The sequence below is a fragment of the Garra rufa genome, chromosome 23 (genome assembly GCF_049309525.1).
Source record: "Garra rufa chromosome 23, GarRuf1.0, whole genome shotgun sequence".
NCBI lineage: Eukaryota > Metazoa > Chordata > Actinopteri > Cypriniformes > Cyprinidae > Garra > Garra rufa.
In genome coordinates, this window is record NC_133383.1 from 16,274,706 (window position 1) to 16,295,354 (window position 20,649).

The window sequence follows — 20,649 nt, forward strand, 5'->3', positions numbered from 1 at the left end:
GTAAAAACAGCGTCGAAAAAGAGCAGCGCCACTCATTGAAATGCAGCAGTAGGGGTCCCATATAAATCCTGATGGCGAGTGGTGTGTGTGTGGCCCCCCCCCCCCCCCCCATACAGGTTGAGCTCCAGACATGTAGCCTGGAGGAGGGAGTGTGTGTTCATGTGAATGTGTGTGTGTGTGTGTGTGTGTGTGTGTGTGTGTGCAAGCGCTCTCAGCATGAGGGCACCCCAGACTGGGTTTAATAAAGGCAGCAGCCACTGGCTCGCCCTGATTAGGATGGCAAACATACCGGGTGAGCACACAGAGAGCACACCCCCATCTCCCCAGCAGCCCGTGGGTGGCCCACCACGCTACCAAAACAAATGCAGCTAGAGCTAGCATGAAAATACGTCCAGCTTTATTTTTGGACTCGGAATTGCTTTGATGTGCTTTTCGTTTTCTTAGAAAAGATTTTTTTTTATTTGCTGTTTACTTTGTTTTCAATCTTCGAGGGCTTTGGTTTCTAGCTTTGAGACCTCTACACTGAAATATTCATGACGAATTCAGCTTGAAATCAAAAAACAGGTAAACCCATTTAGGTTAAGCTTTAAGTGTTTCATTAGCCGAGATGATGAAACCTAGTATAAGTCGAATGAAAATAAAAACCCCATGTCTTACTTTATTCGTCAATTCGCTGGATCAGTTCTGCTGACTCTTATCTCAGTAAATGACACTTTTATGGGTTAATAGTTCCCCAGCTACCTCCGTCCGGAGACCTCTGCACTGCAGATAATGTCTCACGGTTCTGGCACCTTACCAGCTCTAGGTACCTCATGTACTTTGAGGAGCGTACAGACGCAGTGCTATATGAGACAGAGTTCAAGTCAAAAGTTTACATACACCTTGCAGAATCTGCAAAATGTTAATTATTTTATCAAAATGCATGAATCATACAATCATACAAAATGCATGTTATTTTTTATTTAGTACTGACCTGAATAAGATATTTCACATAAAAGACAATTACATATAGTCCACAAGACAAAATAGTTGAATTTATAAAAATGACCCTGTTCAAAAGTTGTTACCTGAATGATCCACTGCAATGCTTTTTTTTGTTTAGTGATAGTTGTTCACGAGTCCCTTGTTTGTCCTGAACAGTTAAACTGCCCGCTGTTCTTCAGAAAAATCCTTTAGGTCCCACAGATTCTTAGGTTTTTCAGCGCTTTTGTGTATTTGAACCTTTTCCAGCAATGACTATGATTTTTAAAAGATCCATCTTTTCACACTGAGGACAACTGAGGGACTCATATGCAACTATTACACAAGGTTCAAATGCTCACTGATGCTTCAGAAGGAAACATTATGCATTAAGAGCCAGGGTGTAAACTTTTGAATAGAATGAGGATGTGTACTTTTTATTTTTATTTTGCCTAAATATATTTTTTTCATTAACTACTGCCCTTTAGAAGCTCAGACGATACTTACATGTTCCCCAGAAGACAAAATGAATTAAATGTTTTCACCCCCGTCTATTAATGCATCGTTTTTCCTTCTGAAGCATCATTGAGCGTTTGAACCTTCTGCAATAGTTGCATGCATATGAGTCCCTCAGTTTTCATCAGTATAAAAAGATGGATCTCAAAATCATACAGTCTTTGCTGGAAAGAATTCAAATACACAAAAATGCTGAAAAAAAAAAAAAAAAAAAAAAAAGAAGAACAGCAGGTAAATTTGTTTGTATTTGAAACTTTTTAATTTGAAGATCAGGGTACATTTTTCTTATTTTGTCTTCTGGGGAACATGTAAGTATCTTCTGTAGCTTCTGAAGGGCAGTAAATGAAAACAAAATATGGGATTTAAGGGAAAAAAATATGTACACATCCTCATTTCATGTAAAAGATTACACCCCTGGCTCTTAATGCATAATTTTTCCTTCTGAAGCATCAGTGAGCATTTGAACTTTGTGTAATAGCTGCATATGAGTTGTCCTCAGTGTGAAAAGATGGATCTCAAAATCATAGTCACTGTTGGAAAGGGTTCAAATTATTCAAAAAACTATTATTTTCTTTTGTGGACTATATGTAAATGTTTTTTGTGTGAAATATCTTATTCAGGTCAGTAATAAATAAATAATAATAAAATGTTACCAAAGTTTTATATATTGTTCTGTGTGTTATTCGTTTATGTTATAGTGTAACTCTTTCATTGCTGTAACCCTTAAAACCAGACTGCCAGAGGATTACTGCGAAAGCATGTGCCCGCTGTGTACCGTTTTTCTGATGCCATCATGGTGGCAGTTGCACTGGTGGCTTGGGCCTGTCATCGCTGCTTGCAGCTATATTGTGTTTTGTTTTTTATAGTATACAATTTGTTATTTTAAGTCTTGAGTTTGTAGGTCTTCATTAACAATTAATTTGATTAAAAGAACCAGTGGATTGGACTACTGGTGTGTTTATTTTTGAAACGTTTTCATTCATAATTTAAAGGATAACTATTGCCAAAATGCAACCTGGGCTGTTTTTTTACTGTAAACGAGACAAAGTTATATCTAAAAGCAGGTTATATTTTTTATAACCTGAAGTACACAGTTCTCTGTTTGTTTTGATGCCGAATTGCAGTTTAGTGACTGAGATGATTATTTGGTTACCACAGGTTCAATTTCCCAACTCTGGAGTTTATGAGTCTTTTTGACCAATTTATTTAATCACAAGAATGATGTTTCTATGATTAGCCAATAAAAAGAAAAAAAAATCAGGAGTCAGGAGTTTGTGAGTCTTCATTTCACAAAGTTCATTTTATTAAACTTTCAAGTTTCATTTCATTAAAACCACCTGCTCATAAGTCATTTCTTTGTAAATTGAACAGCTTTTTTCATTCATAATTTAAAATATTAATTTTAAATCAGCATTATACAGTTATCTGTTTATTTTGAAACCATACTGCAGTGCAATAAGTGAGTCAGGTGTTAATTCACTTACTACTCGGACAGATTCATCGATTCAGTTAGACAACTCTTTAGTTTGCTTGTCTTGAGAACAAGAACCTGCTTAAACACATAATTTGTTTGTGAATGGAAATACAATAGTTTATTATTATGCTCAGCTAGCAAAGAGAAAAAGATGTTGAAGAAAGACATGTGATGATTTAGATTATCTGGTCTTGAATTCAAAGTGGCTGAAGCTTGGTTTTTCTTATTTGTTTTGTTTGTTTTCTCAAACCTTATAGGGGTAGCCCATCAAAAAATGAAAATTTGATCATTATTTACTCATCCTCATGTCTTTCCAAACCCATATGACTTTCTTTCCTCTGTTGAACAAAACTTTTTTTTTTTAATTCAATTTCAAGTTCCTATTAACTTCCATTGTATTTCAGTCCATACATTGGAAGTCAATCAGAGCTAAGCTCTATTAATTCCAAAAACCTGCTCTTAGAAATTATTTGTTTGTGATTTGTATTACACTAGTACTTGAACACATGTGAATTCAAAGTGGCTAAAGTTTGGTTTTAGTATTTAATGGCATCGGTACTTCCTAACAAATGCTTTTTTGCCTATCATATCAAAAAGTAAAAGTCCTTCTAATGGCCCTCCTGCTTAGAATTACATGAGCCCACTCTTTCATATTTGAGGGATGGCAGTCTGGACAGTCTTTCCCGCAAGAGTTGAGCGATGATAACTAAAGGTTAAAGACAAATAGCATTAAGTGTTTCATTTTAACCGGCACATTTTGAAAGATTAACCGATTAGCTCGGCACTTTGCTGCACACGGCCTCATCCAGAACGCATAGATGAAGAGATTTAAAAGTCTGGAGTTGCTCAGAGAGATCAGATTACATTTAAGAGTTTTTCCAACCTCATTTAGCCTTTGAAACAACCGAGGCAATTAGTTTATAGAGTAACTGCTGTAAGTGTTCTGGCCATCTTTAGTAACAAAGACTTTACTGCGTTTGGCAAGTCGTTTGAGATAACGCAATCAGAAATGTCATGTTCAGAAAAAGAGCTGCTTCATGTCCATCATCGCATCTATAGTAAAGACATGACTGAAGTTTCCAAAAAACGCACATAGTTCCTGCATGCTGCAGATGAATGCTGTGAAATATAACCTCCTAATAAAGATAATGCAGCATTATTAGACTCACTCCAGGGAATGTGAGTGTTCGGATGAACCTGTACCTTGTGGCTTAACTTTCCAATTCGATTTTATGCTCTAATTTCTGGGTAGTTTGTTCCTCAGCCTACTTGCCAAATCCTCGGAGAGCTAAATTGATAGCATCCTTTGGCTTTGGGCCTATAGGGCTGTGTCCGGGTTATGATCCAGGCCTGCGAAGAGAGAGAAGGGGAGAGATAACCCAGCCATGCCCTCCAGGATTTACTGTGACTGGGGAGGGGAGAGAGGAAGAGGGGCTGGCACGGCGGAGGGGAGCGGGACGAGCCCGGAGGGAGCGCAGATCGCCTCGCTGCTCGGCACTGCGATCCTGTTTAGTATTCCTGTCACGTCAGCTGGAGGGAGCGGCATTAAATTGGGATCAGGCAGATTAGAGTCTAATATAGCCAGCTATTAAAGGCTGCAAATGAGAGTGGTGGGTTACAGCCGGAGCCTGGGCCCCTCACCCAGTCTCACAGCCTCTCTCAGTCTCTCAAACAGGCTCCGCTAGGAAAAAACAATACGTATACACACAGGAACCCATATAGGATTGGGTATACTTTGGATACTATTTTGACATACTGTTTCTTGCATGCAACAACCAACCCAGCACAAGCTAGTATGTGACCCTGGACCACAAAACCAGGCATAATTGAGGCATAAATGAAATTGAGATTTAAATATCATCTGAAAGCTGTAAATAAGCTTAATAAATAAGCTTACCATGTATGTACGGTCAATAAGTATGTAAGGGCAATATTTGGCTAAAATACAGCAATTTGAAAATCTGGAATCTGAGAGTGCACAAAATCTAAATATTGAGAAAATCGCCTTTAACGTTGTTCTAATTAAGTTCTTTGCAATGCATAATACTAATTAAAACTTATGTTTTGATATATTTATGATGGGAAATTTACAAAATATATTCATAGAACAAGATCTTTACCTAATATCCTAATGATTTTTGCCGTAAAAGAAAAATCGATAATTTTGACCCATGCAGTGTATTTTTTTGGCTATTGCTATAAATATACCCATGCTACTTAAGACTGGTTTTGTGGTCCAGTGTCACATATGTCCAATTAATGAACAAATGACTTATGAACAGTATATTTTTTAATAAGTCATTAAATAAGTTATTGATAAGCTATATTTCACTCATTTAGTGAATTATTCAGCATCATTACTGATTTGCAACTGACTCCCACATTGAACAGAATGAACCAGAAATTTTTATGGGTGATTAAAGAATCAATTACTGTCTATACTGAGCAATTCTGCAATTTGTCAACTAAAATATCTCCTAAATGTTTCAATTTACGATCTTACGGCTCCTTAGTTTTGCTATAGTCTGGATATGATGAATTGTGATAGCATAGGACAAAGTCCTTATTGAAAAAGCCTGACCCTTAATCATTTGTGGTGATGTTGTTTTCTTATTAATTTAATCAGAGTTCTGCATATCAGGCTAGGCTTAGCTTTCAAGAGGCTGACCAGAGTGAATTTGAACTTTCATTAGGTCTGCTCTTCAGCAGAAGCCTCTCTCTAGACAGACTTTAAACCAGTGCAAACATATTCATTCTCTGATGATACAGGAAATGTTAATGCTGTTAACATGACAAATGTCAACTTGCTAGAAGAAACCTTTAGACGGAGCTTATGCCTACAATCAGATGAAGATGACAGAGATTATCAATTCAGCTGCTGGGTATTGTCCTCTGCCATCGCTGAGGCAAAGAAACTGGTTATTTTCTGGTTAACTTATGACTGGTAAACTGCTTAGTGCATACTGTGCAATATAAACATACTATAGTATAACATTATAGTGTTGATTCTTAATACTGTGTTCTTACCTGGATGATTCACTTTTTTTGTTTCTCCCTTGTTTGTCCTGAACAGTTAAACTGCCTGCTGTTCTACAGAAATTCTTCAGCGTTCTTCGCAAATTATTTGGATTTCCGGCATTTTTGTGTATTTGAACCTTTTCCAGCAATTGCTGTATGGTTTTGAGATCCATATTTTCACACTGAGGCAAACTGAGGAACTCATATGCAACTATTACATAAGGTTCATATGTTCACTAATGCTCCAAAAGAAAAACGATGCATTAAGAGCCGGGGAGTGAAAACTTTTAAACTGAATGAAGATGTGTACATTTATCTTATTTTGCCTAAATATCATATTTTTTTTCATTTAGTACTGCCCTTCAGAGGCTACAGAAGATAGTTACATGTTTCCCTGAAGACAAAATAGGTTAAATTTACCATGACCGTCAAATTCAAAAAGTTTTCACCCCTCGGCTCTTAATGCATGTTTTTTCCTTCTGGAGCATCAGTGAGTGTTTGAACCTTCTGTAATAGGTGCATATGAGTCCCTCAGTTGTCCTCAGTTGGAAAAGATGGATCTCAGAATCATACAGTCATTGTTGGAAAGGGTTCAAATTAGAGATGCACCGATTGATCGGCTAGTGATCGGAATCGGCCGATTTTCGCATGATCGGCCCAGATCGGTGACCGGCCGGTCAATTTCTCCTCTTGCCGATTCCTAGCCGATCCCTTTATTGCCAGCGGCGCATGCAATTACGTCACAGCCACGCACGCGCACTCACAGTCGTGTGTTAACATGTCTTTGGTGTGAGTGAAGATGACACAAAGATCGCAGTTTGTAACATTTATAAGGCCAAAATACAACGCGAAGGAACAACCACGAACCACGCGCTTGTTTAGCTTGGCTGGACATGTGGTAGATCGCGCCCCCGCTCTGCATATTTTGCATGTCTCTGTTAGTTAACACACCTGATTCAGATAACCCACTCGTTAGAAGTAAGCTCTGTGAATGAACTGTGTTCCGATTGACATTGTCCCTGCCCAGTGTTCATTGCTCTCTACTCCCGGAGCAGGGGAAATCCGTTGACGTTTACTACACTTTCATTCATTCTCATATTTGCGCTACGCCACCGCATACAGCGTCTTCACACACGAATAGCTCGAAGCCAGCATATATGTTCCATTTGAAGGTAATTAAAGCGTACGCGACGTGAATTTAATTTATTTACAGATGCATTTATGTCACACTTCTCTAGTAAGTTTCATCTGTGTGTGAAGACGCTGTATGTGGTGACTTAGCGCAAATATGTGAATGAATGTTACGAAGTGTAGTACCGCTGGGTTAACTGGTGACAAGGTAGAAATGCTTCTCTTTATCAAGAAAAAATTGCCATTAATGCTCAAGTAATAGCATTTAGTACTAGCATTGTTATTTCTACCTGTTTGAAGACACAGTGCACTTTTTGTTATTAAAGTTATTGTTGTGAGATGATCCTGTAATTAATGTAAAAAAAAATCCATATAAAATTCATTGAAGAAAAGTAGATTTTTGTATGCCTGCTTTGTTACTTATATTTTATTTCTAATGTTTTCAAGGCTCAGAGCACTTTATTTTGTTAAAGTTATTTTTATATGAGAAGATGCTGTAATGTTTGTACATTTCTTTTATTATAAAATAAATAAATAAAAAAAACATTGAGGAAAAGATTTTTGCTAGTATAAAGTTATTTTGTTGTAAGAAGACCCTGTAATGTTTAAAAATTTATTTTATTATAAAATAAATTTAATTAAAGAAAATATTTCTGTATAGGCCTATGCTTTCATTATAGTTGTTAAAAAAAATTAAATCGGAATCGGCAGGTCACACTTACTGAAAAATCGGAATCGGAATCGGCCAAGAAAATTGCAATCGGTGCATCTCTAGTTCAAATACACAAAAATGCTGAAAAACCAAAGAATTTGTGGGACCTGAAGGATTTTTCTGAAGAACAGCAGGCAGTTTAACAGTTCTAGACAAACAAGGGACTCATGAACAACTATCACTAAACAAAAAAAAAAAAAAAAAAAACACAGCTGTGGATCATTCCGGTAAGAACACAGTATTAAAATATAAAGGGGATGTAAACTTTTGAATGGGGTCATTTTTGTCAATTCAGCTATTATTTTCTCTTGTGTACTAAATGTAAACATCTTATATGTAAAATATCTTATTTAGGTCAGTACTAAATACATGCATTTTGTATGATTTGGTAAGTTGGTAAGATTTTTCTGAATAAAGTCTCATATGCTCACCAAGGATGCATTTATTTGATTAAAAAATGCAGTAAAAACTGTGGAATATCATTACAATTTAATTTGCCCCTGTTTTTTCAAAGCCAAATTTTAGAAAATTTTAGTTGGTTCTCAAAAAAACATTTCTTATTATTATCAACATTAAAAAGGTTGTGCTGCTTTAATGTGTTTGTTGAAACTATGGTACTTTGGTATGGTACTAAGTTTCTTTAATGAATAGAAGTTGAACAGAAAACTATTTATATGAAAAAAATGGATGGGTCAAGCACGTTTTGGGAACACAGTGTGTTCTAGTTGCACAGCTCTCATTTTGGCAAGTCATCTGGGACTTACATTTGCATACTGCACACGGTATACTGTACACACTGCATACTATAAAAATAATAATAATTTGCTGTCTCTGTATCCTGCAGGCATCCTCTTTTTCCTCTTCTGGCGTTGCTGTTTGAGAAATGTGAACAAGCCACGCAGGGATCAGAATGCATCACCTCTGCCAGCTTTGACGTTGACATAGAAAACTTCGTCCACCAGCAAGAGCAGGACCACAAGCCTTTCTTCAGCGAGGATCCTGAACTAGACAACCTAGTAAGCACTCATTAGGCTGTTGTTGCTTCTTTCAGTTCTTCTAATTTGAGCTCATTACCTGCTCTTATAAACCTGTTTATTTTCTTTATATCTAAATGTCACACCTGCACTGCCCTCTGCTGGCATATTTGCCCTTTATATGTTTTTAAGGTAGGTAAATTATTAAAACATCATTAAAGCATGCTAGAAATATGACACAAGTAACACTTGTGTCTATATATAAAATATATAGAGTCAGTAGTACTGGTCACAATGACACTCGCTCACCTCTTGTCCATAGCTCTTTTATTTTTCCTCTATTGTTCTCATTTCCTTACTATCGCCCTCATATTCATCATCTCTCCTCTTTTGTGCCCTGCAAGACAGTTAACAGTAATTAGAAATTAAGGGAAGGAGGAGGAAAAAGGTCACTGTTCATCATTACCGGGGCGCTCGGCCGACTAGCGCTGCTCAGTCAATTAACTCTGCATCTGTGTGCTTTACGACACACTGGTCACACACGGGTCTTCCGTTCACTAACTCTTTACCGCGACAGTTATAGCGCCCGCGCTGCGCTTCGTTCTCGCCTCAGAGAGATGGCACTGAGCCCTGATTAAACGAGCTGCAGTAATTGGCAGATTTATCTCCTCCTTGGCAAAGCATTTTTTAGCCCATTTGGTCGTCCTTGAGTTCTGACTTTGGGCGGTGACTGTTTGAATGGGTAGTTGGAACTGAAAGTTCAGTCTCGTCCAGCTGTATCAGCAGAACTCGAAAGTGTTTGCAGCATTAAACAACGCATCCAGGCAAATAGTGGCAGGGAAGCCCGGCTAAGTAACCTTAAGTAATTGTGGGGAAAAAGTGAGAAAACACTTCTGTTTTTTTTTTTTAGTTAAGAGATTGTAGTTTATTCAAAGGACTTACAACAATGATTTTGTTATTATTAATTGCTCACACTAATGTAGTTTCAGATCCATATAATATTCTTTCTTCCATGAATTTACACTACCAGTCAAAAGTTTTTGAACAGTAAGATTTGTAATGTTTTTTTAAAGAAGTCTCTTCTGCTTACCAAGCCAACATTTATTTGATCCAAAATACAACAAAAACAGTACAATTCTGATATATTTTTTATAATAAATTTTTATTTGAATATATTTTAAAATGTAATTTATTCCTATGATCAAAGCTAAATTTTCAGCATCGTTACTTCAGTCTTCAGTGTCACATGATCCTTCAGAAATCATGCTGATTTACGTTGTTCAAAAAACGTTTATTTATTTATTTATTTATTTATTTATTTATTTATAAGAAACATTTTTAACATTTTGGGAAAAAAATGATAGAAATTAATACTTTTATTTAGCAAGGATGCTTTAAATATTTCAGATAAATGCTGTTATTTGGAACTTTCTATTCATCAAAGAAACCAGGAAAAAAATTCTCAGCTGTTTTCAACATAATAATAAGTGTTTTTAAGCAGCAAATCAGAATATTAGAATGAATTCTGAAGGATCATGTGACTTTAGTAATGATGCTAAAAATTCAGCTTTGAAATCACAGGAATAAATTACATTTTAAATTATATTCAAATAGAAAACAATTATTTTACTAGTAAAAATTTTGGATCAAATGAATGCAGACTTGGTGAGCAGAAGAGACTTAAAAAAACGTATTAAATCTGATAGAAAATAATGGTAGTGTATATACTGATTAAAAAGACAAAAACAGAAAATTATAGAAATCAATACTTTTACTTAGCAAAGATGCTTTAGATTGATCAAAAGTGATGATAAAGTCATTTATAATGTTACAGAAGATTCCTATTTCAGATAAAAGCTGTTCTTCATTTATTCTTGTACATAATAAATGTTTTTTGAGCAGCAAATCAGAATATTCGAATGATTTTCTGAAGGATTATGTGACTGGAGTAATGGTGCTAAAATCAGCTTTGAAATCAAACGAATAAGTTCCTTTTTAAATTATATTCAAATAGAAAACTGTTTTAAATAGTAAAAGCAGAAGAGACTTCTTTAAAAAAACATTAAAAATCTTACTGTTCAAAAACTTTTGACTGGTAGTGTATATTCTGATTAAAAAGACAAACACAAACAGAAAATTTCTAAAATTAAAAACGAAACTAATCCACTCTAATGCAAAATATTTTCATAAACTGATTCCTGTATGAACTTTTGTGTTGATGTAGATGGTGAAGGCGATTCAGGTGTTGCGGATCCACCTGCTGGAGCTGGAGAAGGTGAACGAGCTCTGTAAAGACTTCTGCAACCGTTACATCACCTGCCTCAAGACCAAGATGCACAGTGACAATCTGCTACGGAACGACCTGGGCGGCCCGTATTCGCCATCACAGACCAACCTCGGCCTGCAGCAGGTGACAAATACAATCTCCCTAGACCTTCAGTCTAAAGGCTAAAGGTTGTTTCTAACACATAAACACAGTGTCATATGAATGCACACACTCTCATGCCAGTAACATTTACACTTGCACGAACACAAGCTCCTCTCCCGGGAATGCAAAAGGTCACATCTGGCTTGCCCTCGCTGTTCCTGCTGAACTTTGCTGACCTCTGCGTGAGAAGACTTAAAGTACACACTTCTGGATATTTCATAGAACAGTCAATCGATTATAATTGAATTAAAATGCCCATCAAATGATCTAAATTAATCAGAATTAATCACATACGTTCACATATGGTCAGTACGATTTTTTTTTTGTTTAACGTTGTACTTTCATTCAGTAAGGATGCATTAAATAGATCATGTCATTTAAAAGTAAACACATTTCTAATGTTACAAAATATTTCTTTTTTAAATAATGTTAATAATAATGCTGTTCTTTTGAACTTTTCATTATATAATCCTGAAAAAAAGTGTATCACAAAAATATTAAACAGCACAAATTTTTCATCTTTGATAGTAATAAGAAATGTTTTTTAAGCACCAAATAAATTTTCCTGCAAATGTGAGTTTGTATCTCGCTATTCTGCCTTTTCTCGCAATTGCAAGTGTACATCTCACAATTCTGACTTTTTTCTTTTTTCGATTTTGAGAGGGAAAAAAATTACAGATATTACTGATACTAATTCTCAGAATTGTGAGTTTATATCTCACAATTCTGACTTAATGACTCACACTTGCATTTTATAAACTTGTAATTCAGAATTGCAAGAAATAAACTCACAATTCTGACTTTTTTCTCAAAATTGTGTGATATAAACTCACAGTTGCGAGAAATAAAGTCAGAATTATGAGATACAAACTTGCAATTCTGACTTTTTTCTTGCAATTCTCACTTTTTTGTTTATGTGGTGCAGTTGCACCTTGGGTGTCCCGAGATCGAATCCCGCCTCGTCGACCTTTCCCGATAACACCCCCCCCCCCCTCTCTGTCTCCCAATCACTTCCTGTCATATCAAAGAAAAATGGAAAAACACACAAAAAAATAATAATAATTGCGAGTTTATAATTCTGACTTAATAACTTGCAATTGTGTGTTATAAACTTGCAATTCTGACATTTTTCTCTGATTTGCATGATATAAACTCACAAATGCGATACAAATTTGCAATTCTGATTCTTTCAAATGCGAGTTTGTATCTAGCAACCTTTTTCTCACAATTGTGAGTTTATATCTCGCAATTCTGAGTTTTTTTCTTGGAATTAAAAGTCTGAATTAGAGTCCACTTTGAAGGAAAAAAAGACTGATATGTTCTCAGGATTTAAAGTTTGTATCTCACAATTCTGACTTTATAACTCATAATTGCGAGTTAATATCTCACAATTCTGAGAAAAAAAGTCATAATATATATAATCATGCTGAACTAACATGTTGGCAGCCCTAATTTTTTACCAAATCTTTTTCCAAGAAATTGAAATGTGGACACTAACCAGTGTTTCGTCCTCCACTTACAGGACCTGCTTCAGAACTCACCCCCGTCCCTCACCTCTGTCTCCAGCACGGTAAACCCCTCTGGGATTGTGGTCCCTGCCGGTTCGCTGCAACAGAACAACGTTGCCATGACCACTATCAACTCTCAGGTGGTCTCAGGTGAGGAGGCCAATCATCAGTCCCTTTTGTTTGCTATAAATTCAGAGATCTCTGCTTTCCAAACAGCTTTCCAAATACGTGACATCTCATGGAAGCAAATACGGACTTCCATGTAATGCACATTATCTACATTTATATAGCTTCTTTACTAATTCTCTCTCTGTACAGCCATCTCACACAGAACAGTACTTTCACATTGTGAATAAAGAACATCTAATTACTGTGAAATCAAGCTAATTAGCAGCAAAACAAGAACTCCTTGTTCTCCTCTTGAGCCATTCCAAATACCCTTTTGTTTTATTTTGGCGCAGTAAAAGGGAGGTGAAATGGTTTGTTTTTGTGCCGCAGGGTAATTACAGTGTGTTTTTCGATAGGCAGGTAAAGTCTGTGATAACCGCGCTCCTGTGTCTCTGCCTAATTCCCACAGGTGGGACGCTGTATCAACCGGTGGCAATGGTTACCTCACAGGGGCAGGTGTTGACCCAGGGGTTACCACAGGGAACCATCCAAATCCAAAACAATCAGGTGAGGGCAACTGCTCGACAGACAACACATGCTCGCAGGGCAGTATCTTCACAACTAATGAAGCTGTAGAATTCTGTAGAATTATTTCTAGACTACAGCACCATGATGACTTCAGTTTATATATGCCCTATTTCTGTTTTCATACATGCTATTCTATCCACTTTAATTTCTGTCTACATTAAATAGAACATTTTTAAAATAAACATTCAGTCTATTCGTTTAGAGCAGCATTGGCCCTTATTTATGAAACACAAGCAGAACAAACTCTGTTACTAATTTGAAAACGTCCATTTAGAACTAGTAACAAAGAAACGTCGAGTTGCTTCATTAAACTCTTATTGTATTACTGTATTAAAGGTTCACTTATGAGAGATAGACTGAGCCTGTGTAATTACCTGCATCAGAATTCCGCATTCATTCTTCAGCTTAATCTCATATTCAGAGTAAAACATTCGTTTGAATGTCCGCTGAGGGAAGCGATATCTTTGTCGTACTATACTTTCATCTGTTAAGGGTGATTTCCGATGACAGCGCTGCTCAGCGCATTTGTTGGCTGCGTCCAGGGTTGCCAGGTTTTCACAACAAAACCCACCCAATTGCTACTCAAATCTAGGCCAAAACTAGCTCAATCGTGAGTTTTGACGGGGATCCCCCAGTAAAAATCGCATTGAGGGGGGTAGAATACAATTTTTCTGCATTCCAGCAACTAAATATCATGTTATTGAGGTTGTTTTAACCTGTGGACATGAAAAACAACCCGCGAAAACAGTGTTAAAGTAGCCCAATTCACCACCATCCACCACCATGAACACACACACCATAATATTAAATAAAACAACAAACAAACAAAGGCAGTTACACAAAATATAATATGATGAGATTTTGCCCTCAGTCAGAGCTATTTGGTCTGGAACAAATAATAGATTAATGAGACGAAAGACTGCAAAAACTGAATTATATCTCATGTTTAACCACTATAGATACATCAGAGCCAGTGGCAAATTCCGGAAGATCTGACCAAGGTAAGGCTGCTCTCGGCGGGTTCATGAGTTCTGAACGCCCGCTCTCCGAAAATATTGAAGCAAATTTTCGAACAGACATGATCTTTATTAACAAACTTCAATAAATTTGAAATCTAAACAAGTACATTCTCACCTAAAAGCTTTTCAGTATTATTTTGAAAATTCAAATGATTCATGTGTCCGGCATGACGCTCGCAGTGAGAAATACCGCAAGCTGAGTGATACAAACGGTGAAACGGTCGGTGTTCAGATAAGACTTAATTAACCCTTATCACCCAATTGAATCAGTTAAGATTATGTGTTTGCTCACTTCAAGTGTAGACAGGATGCAAGTTATTTAGGAATTCTAGAAGTGTTAGTTTGTATTTTAATGCCATCAACTATGAGTCAGGTGAGTTGGGGTTTGATAGACAGCTGGAGCCTGTGTGGATACCCAACTTTGGGCCGAGGCGCTTCACTACACGCAGGCTGGGAATAGAGTTCCGCCCGTAGCTACATCTCCGACAAGCTTTCAGTAATAATACCCCTGCATGAAGCCTCCAATTAATTCACCCTGCTTCCTGAATCACACACTTACACACTCTCCCCCGTTAGTGTGTGTGTATGTGTGTGTAGTTTGAGTAGAGGAATGGGAAAGAACCACATGACACCCAGCTGCAAATGTAATGAGGAGGTTGTTTTTAGAGCTTGATTATTATTTATTTATTTAAAAATTTTAAAATCAGTGGGGAGCTGCTGCTTTTTATGGCTTTCAGTGGCAATGGTAGCATGAAATTAATTATCCTTATTTTCAAAGTGGAAATGTTAATTTTTCCTTTTTTTCTGTTATTAATTTATTTATTCGCACACGGCGCTCTTGCAGATTATGCATCTTAAACTTCTCTGAAATGTTAATATGCCAGTCTCAGAATGGCGTCAAGCAAAAGAAAATAAATAGTTAATTTAGCACGCATCCGTTAAAACTCTGTCGCATTTTGGCTCGCCTTACATTAATCGTACTTCACAGCATAAAATAAGTTTGATGAAAAGAGAAAAATTGACTGCATTTTCCGCAGCGCTTTTACTTGATGAAAGGCTTCAGTAAATGTACCCTCCTTGGCTTTAATTTTAGGTATCATTACTCCCATTGCGTTGCTATGGTGACTGAAGGCATTCCTGCCCCTGCCAAAGAAATGGTGACTGGCGACTCTCTTTGTTTCCGTGGCAACTACCCCTCCCTCTCCCCCGCTCACTTTCCCGTCTCTCTTCTCTCTTCCTTCCAAGGTGAACCTGGACTTGTCCTCACTCTTGGACGGCGATGACAAGAAATCAAAAAACAAAAGAGGCGTCCTTCCCAAACATGCCACAAACATTATGCGCTCCTGGCTCTTCCAGCATCTCATGGTGAGAAAAAGGATGTGCTTTCTTCCTACATTATTAAAGGCTTGTGGAGTTTAAAACGCACTTCATTTCAGTCATATCTGGTTCATTCAAACTTACTGTACAAACATAAATATAAAAGTGTACATTTACTTAAAAGGACTACAGATATACCGTTTAAACAATACCTTATAATTTATTTATTTTCTTGTTTTCCAGCATCCTTATCCTACAGAAGACGAGAAAAGACAGATCGCAGCACAAACAAATCTTACCTTATTACAGGTGAACAACTGGTAAGAGCGACTGGTTTGTTGCACCGGTGTTTAATTCACAGCAAAATGGCACCATCTAATGGCCGCAAACAAAATCACAAAACTTCTTTATGATTTGCACGTAGTATCTAGAAATCCTGTTATATGTGTTATCCACGTCATTTTTCCTCTCTTTCCCGTGCTTTGAAAGGTTTATCAATGCCCGTAGGCGTATACTGCAACCCATGCTGGATGCCAGTAATCCTGACCCTGCTCCCAAAGCCAAGAAGATGAAATCTCAGCACAGACCCACACAGCGCTTCTGGCCTGACTCCATTGTAGCTGGAGTTCTGCAGACACACGGATCCCACTCCACAAACAATTCAGACAGTCAGTAATATAAATGCTTTCTCTAGACAAGTCGAGCAACCTTTTTTGTGCCTTATATAATACAGATTGTTCCAAAGGGAAATAAACAGGAAAATAACAGAATCAGGAATGCAAACATAATCAAATGTGAGACAGATTCAGAATTCTGTTGTAAAGCAGCTCTAAAATAGTATCATTATTCAACTCAAGTTGGTTGGTTCAGTTTAGTTCAATAACTGCAAAATTCAATTCATCTGTACGAATCAATTACTCTTCTATCAAAGTTGGATCTATATTTTTTTTTTCTGTGATTTTCCATTAGATTTTAATCTTTTCTGTCACCTTTTCAGACTTGAAATGAATTGGAAATTATAGTTTATGCTGTGAACATATTAAAGATAATACATTAGATTATAAATATGTGACCCTGGACCACAAAACCAGTCTTAAGTAGCACAGCTATATATAGCCAAAAAATACATTGTATGATGAGTCAAAAATATTTTTTCTTTTATGCCAAAAATCATTAGGATATTAAGTAAAGATCATGTTACATGATGATATTTTGAACATTTCTTACTGTAAATATATCAAAAGTTAGTTTTTGATTAGTAATATGCATTGCTAAGAACTTAATTTGGACAGCTTTTAAGGCAATTTTCTCAGTATTTAGATTTTGTTTTTTTTTTTGTTTTTTTTTGCACTTTCACATTACAGATTTTCAAATAGTTGTATTTCGGCCAAATATTGTCCTATCCTAAAAAACCATACATCAGTGCAGTCATTGGATGTATGAATCTCAGTTTCAAAAACTGACCCTTATGACTGCTTTTGTGGTCCAGGGTCACATATAATACATTATATTTATTATATATATACACCACCATTCAAAAACTTGAGTTTGTAGATATTTTTTTAAATAAATTAATGCTTTTATTCAACAAGGATTCTTTAAACTAATTAAAAGTGACAGCTAATGATGTATCTAATTAATATTTATTTATATGGTATATATTTATGGGTCAAAGACAAAAAAGGGTTTAAGCATAAAAACAAAAAGTGTAATACTGCTTTAAATTGTTGTTGTTTTTCTCCAAAAATATTAAAATGTTTTCTGTTTAATTTAATTGCATTTTTTGTTTTTGTTTTACTGAGCTAAAAATAAATATCATACATTTTTCCTAATTTACAGAAGACATCCACTAAAATGTCATTCAGGGTAACAGTCTTGTCAGACATATTTACAACAAAAATACATTTATGACATATTAAAAAACTAATTACTTTCACCCTAAATACTCATCGTATAATTATAATATTTTTTTAATTTGCCACTATTCCAGGTTTTGCCAATATGTCAGAAAGAATTTTTTACTCCTTTAAAACACAATAAATTTAAATATGCATTCTTATTCTTTTAGATATTTTAATATGTACAAGTCTAAGCATAATGTTTGAATTTTTACATAAATATTGTTACACTGAATGACAATGTAACATTATTTCAACCTAATTTTATTCTCCAAAAACATTTGAAACCTTAAAAGTAGACACTTTACTCTACACTTTACATTTAATGTGCTTTCTGTGGACATCCCTTTTGTACATTTTTTTGGATGTAGACATCTTAATGTCTTTGACCCTTATATAGTTTCCTCAGAAACATTAAAGGAGTAGTTCACTCCTGAATTAGTCAACCCCCATGTCATCTAAGATATTCATGTCTTCCTATCTACAATTGGTCACTTTCTAAAAAAAAAAAAAATATATATATATATATATATATATATATATATATATATATATATATATATATATAATATATATATACTTTTTAACCACAAATGCTCATCTTACACTAGCTCTGTGATGCACATCTACAACATAATCACATTGGAAAGGTCACACACAGTTAGTTCCTCAACTTTAAAATTGCCCAACGTTGTTGTTTTACTTTTTTGTACAGGGCGTTTGACTTTCTTTCCACGTTCGCTTTGTAAACACTAGGTCGATATTTCCGCCTACATCACTTGTGACCTTTCCAACGTGACTATGTAATGCATGAACTTGTGGATGCAGATCTAGTGCAAGACCAGCATTTGTGGTTAAAAAAAAAGTATATACATTTTTATATTTTTTAGAAAATGACTGATTGTTTCATTAGATATAGCCATTTATTCCTTGGCTGGAATCTTGTAGATCCCTTTGAATACAGTTGTGGTACTCGGACTTGTACTCGGACTCGAGTCCGGTCTCGAGTTAAATTTTTAGCGGACTCGGACTTGTCACGGACTCGGATGCATTTTGACTCGGACTCAAGCTTTTCGGACTCGGGAATAATTGCCGAGTCCAGGACCAGTTGACGGAAATTTTACTGACTCGATGCATTATTACGAAAGTGACATTCAGTATTCGCACGTGTTTAAAAGTCTTGCCAGTACTTGAAAGCCTGTTGGGAGAAATACAGATGTGTCACAATATCTGATCTGTGCATCCAGTCTTAAAGCGACAGCAGCGTAAACCTTTTCTGAGGGGAAAAATGTCAGAAGTGTGGGATTTAAACTCATGATTTTGAGCTGAGGGGAAAAGGGAGAATGTCATTTCTTATCAAAATTGTGATATATAATCTCGGAATTGTCTAAATAAAGTCAGAATTTTGAAATATAAACTCAAATTTACTTTTTTTTACTCTTTTATTCCATGGCCTCCATAGACTGCTACTTAAAAACTGTCCCCTTACAGCCTCATTTTTATCCAAGAAAAAAAATCAAAATGCCATGTCAATGCCAATGCAACCCTGTCTAAGGTCTTACCATTTGTCATATAAAACCCAAAACAGCCAAAATCAGAGATAAGAGGTGAATTTTCTGCTCCTCAGGTCTCATTCACTTAAGCTTCCTACCCACCCCTTGCTTTTTTACATTTAAATTGTCATTGCCTTATTGTAGTTGTAAAGGTTAAAACAAAGTTAAGATACTGAAAAACAGTAGTGTGTAGTTGGACTCAGACTCGATCCATTTGGACTCGGACTTGAGTCCGACTCGACCCATTTCGGACTCGAATGGATAAAGACTCGGACTCGACTCGGACTCGACTTAGGTGGACTCAACCCAACACTACCTTTGAAGCTACATTGAAACTGCAATTTGGATCTTCAACCCACTAATCCCATTGAAGTCCACTATATGGAGAAAAATCCTGAGATGTTTTCCTCAAAAACCTTAATTTCTTTTTGAGTAAAGAAAGAAAGACATGAACATCTTAGATGATCTTTTTTTTAATGAAAGAGTGTTATTGACAGTTCTACAGTTTACCTGTTAGTCACTAAATACGTATTTGTGTTTCCGTGTGTTTGCCAGATTCTCTTGGCATGGACGGCCTGCAGCCTCTGTCCTCAGACTCCGCCACACTGGCGATGCAGCAAGCCATGCTGGGAGGAACTGAGGACTCCATGGACGGAACAGAGGAGGAAGACGACGAAGAGGAGGGAGAAGAGAAATCGACGAGGAGGAAGACGAAGAAGAGGATGAAGAAAACGAGGGAGGCAGACAGATGGCTCGGAGAGATCTGGGCCTCAACCACAACGAAGGACTTGAATAAAGGATCAGATAGATGAAAATGACAAAATTGACTTAACTCCTACTCATCCCCATGGCAACACATCTCAACACCGCCTGAAGGTTTCCAGTGGACACTAAGTGCCATGGAACATCCAATGAGAATGAAGAGGAGGGTCCTGTTATAAACTTGATGAATGAAAAAAAGGTGAGAATTTGAAGGAGGACAGAACATGGTGCAAAGAACGTACTGTATATTGGGCCGTCAGCCAAGCGCTCATGCTACTCTCATGCATATAATCCATTTAAGCCTTACTTTGTTTAATATGTCTCTTTGGTTCTCAGGTGTCTTAGCATGACATAATGTCTACCCTCTTACAGTCATATTGATAACCATGCAATGAGTGGATGTTTAAGGCATGTTTCTTTCTTTTTTTCTTTTTCTTTTTGTAGAGTTAACGGAATATTCAGTCTTCGAAGATTAAAAAAGAAACAATCTAAATGCCTGACAGCACAATGTATGTACATTTGATAGTGATGCATTTTACCCAGACACTTCATATTTATTTTCCAAACTGTCAGAAGGCAGTGACACAATCAACAAGAATGCTGTCCGCTGAGTCGAAAACATCAGCCTGGTTCAAAACAAACGCAAGTTGGGAGAGTGCCAAGCATCTCTTACACGTACGGAA

General features: G+C 36.4%; 1 protein-coding gene across 1 annotated transcript in view; it reads left to right on the forward strand.

Annotated features, from left to right (window-relative positions):
- LOC141299460 (homeobox protein PKNOX2-like) overlaps positions 1–20,643 on the forward strand; it is a 105,068-nt gene extending 84,425 nt beyond the window's left edge. Inside the window, 10 exon segments of the mRNA XM_073829819.1 lie at positions 8,656–8,827; positions 11,010–11,195; positions 12,736–12,871; positions 13,299–13,396; positions 14,377–14,418; positions 15,682–15,801; positions 15,997–16,073; positions 16,243–16,421; positions 19,760–19,881; positions 19,884–20,643. Coding sequence (XP_073685920.1) covers positions 8,656–8,827; positions 11,010–11,195; positions 12,736–12,871; positions 13,299–13,396; positions 14,377–14,418; positions 15,682–15,801; positions 15,997–16,073; positions 16,243–16,421; positions 19,760–19,881; positions 19,884–20,000 — 1,249 coding nt within the window. The 3' untranslated portion in view covers positions 20,001–20,643.
- Positions 20,644–20,649: the final 6 nt, after the last annotated feature.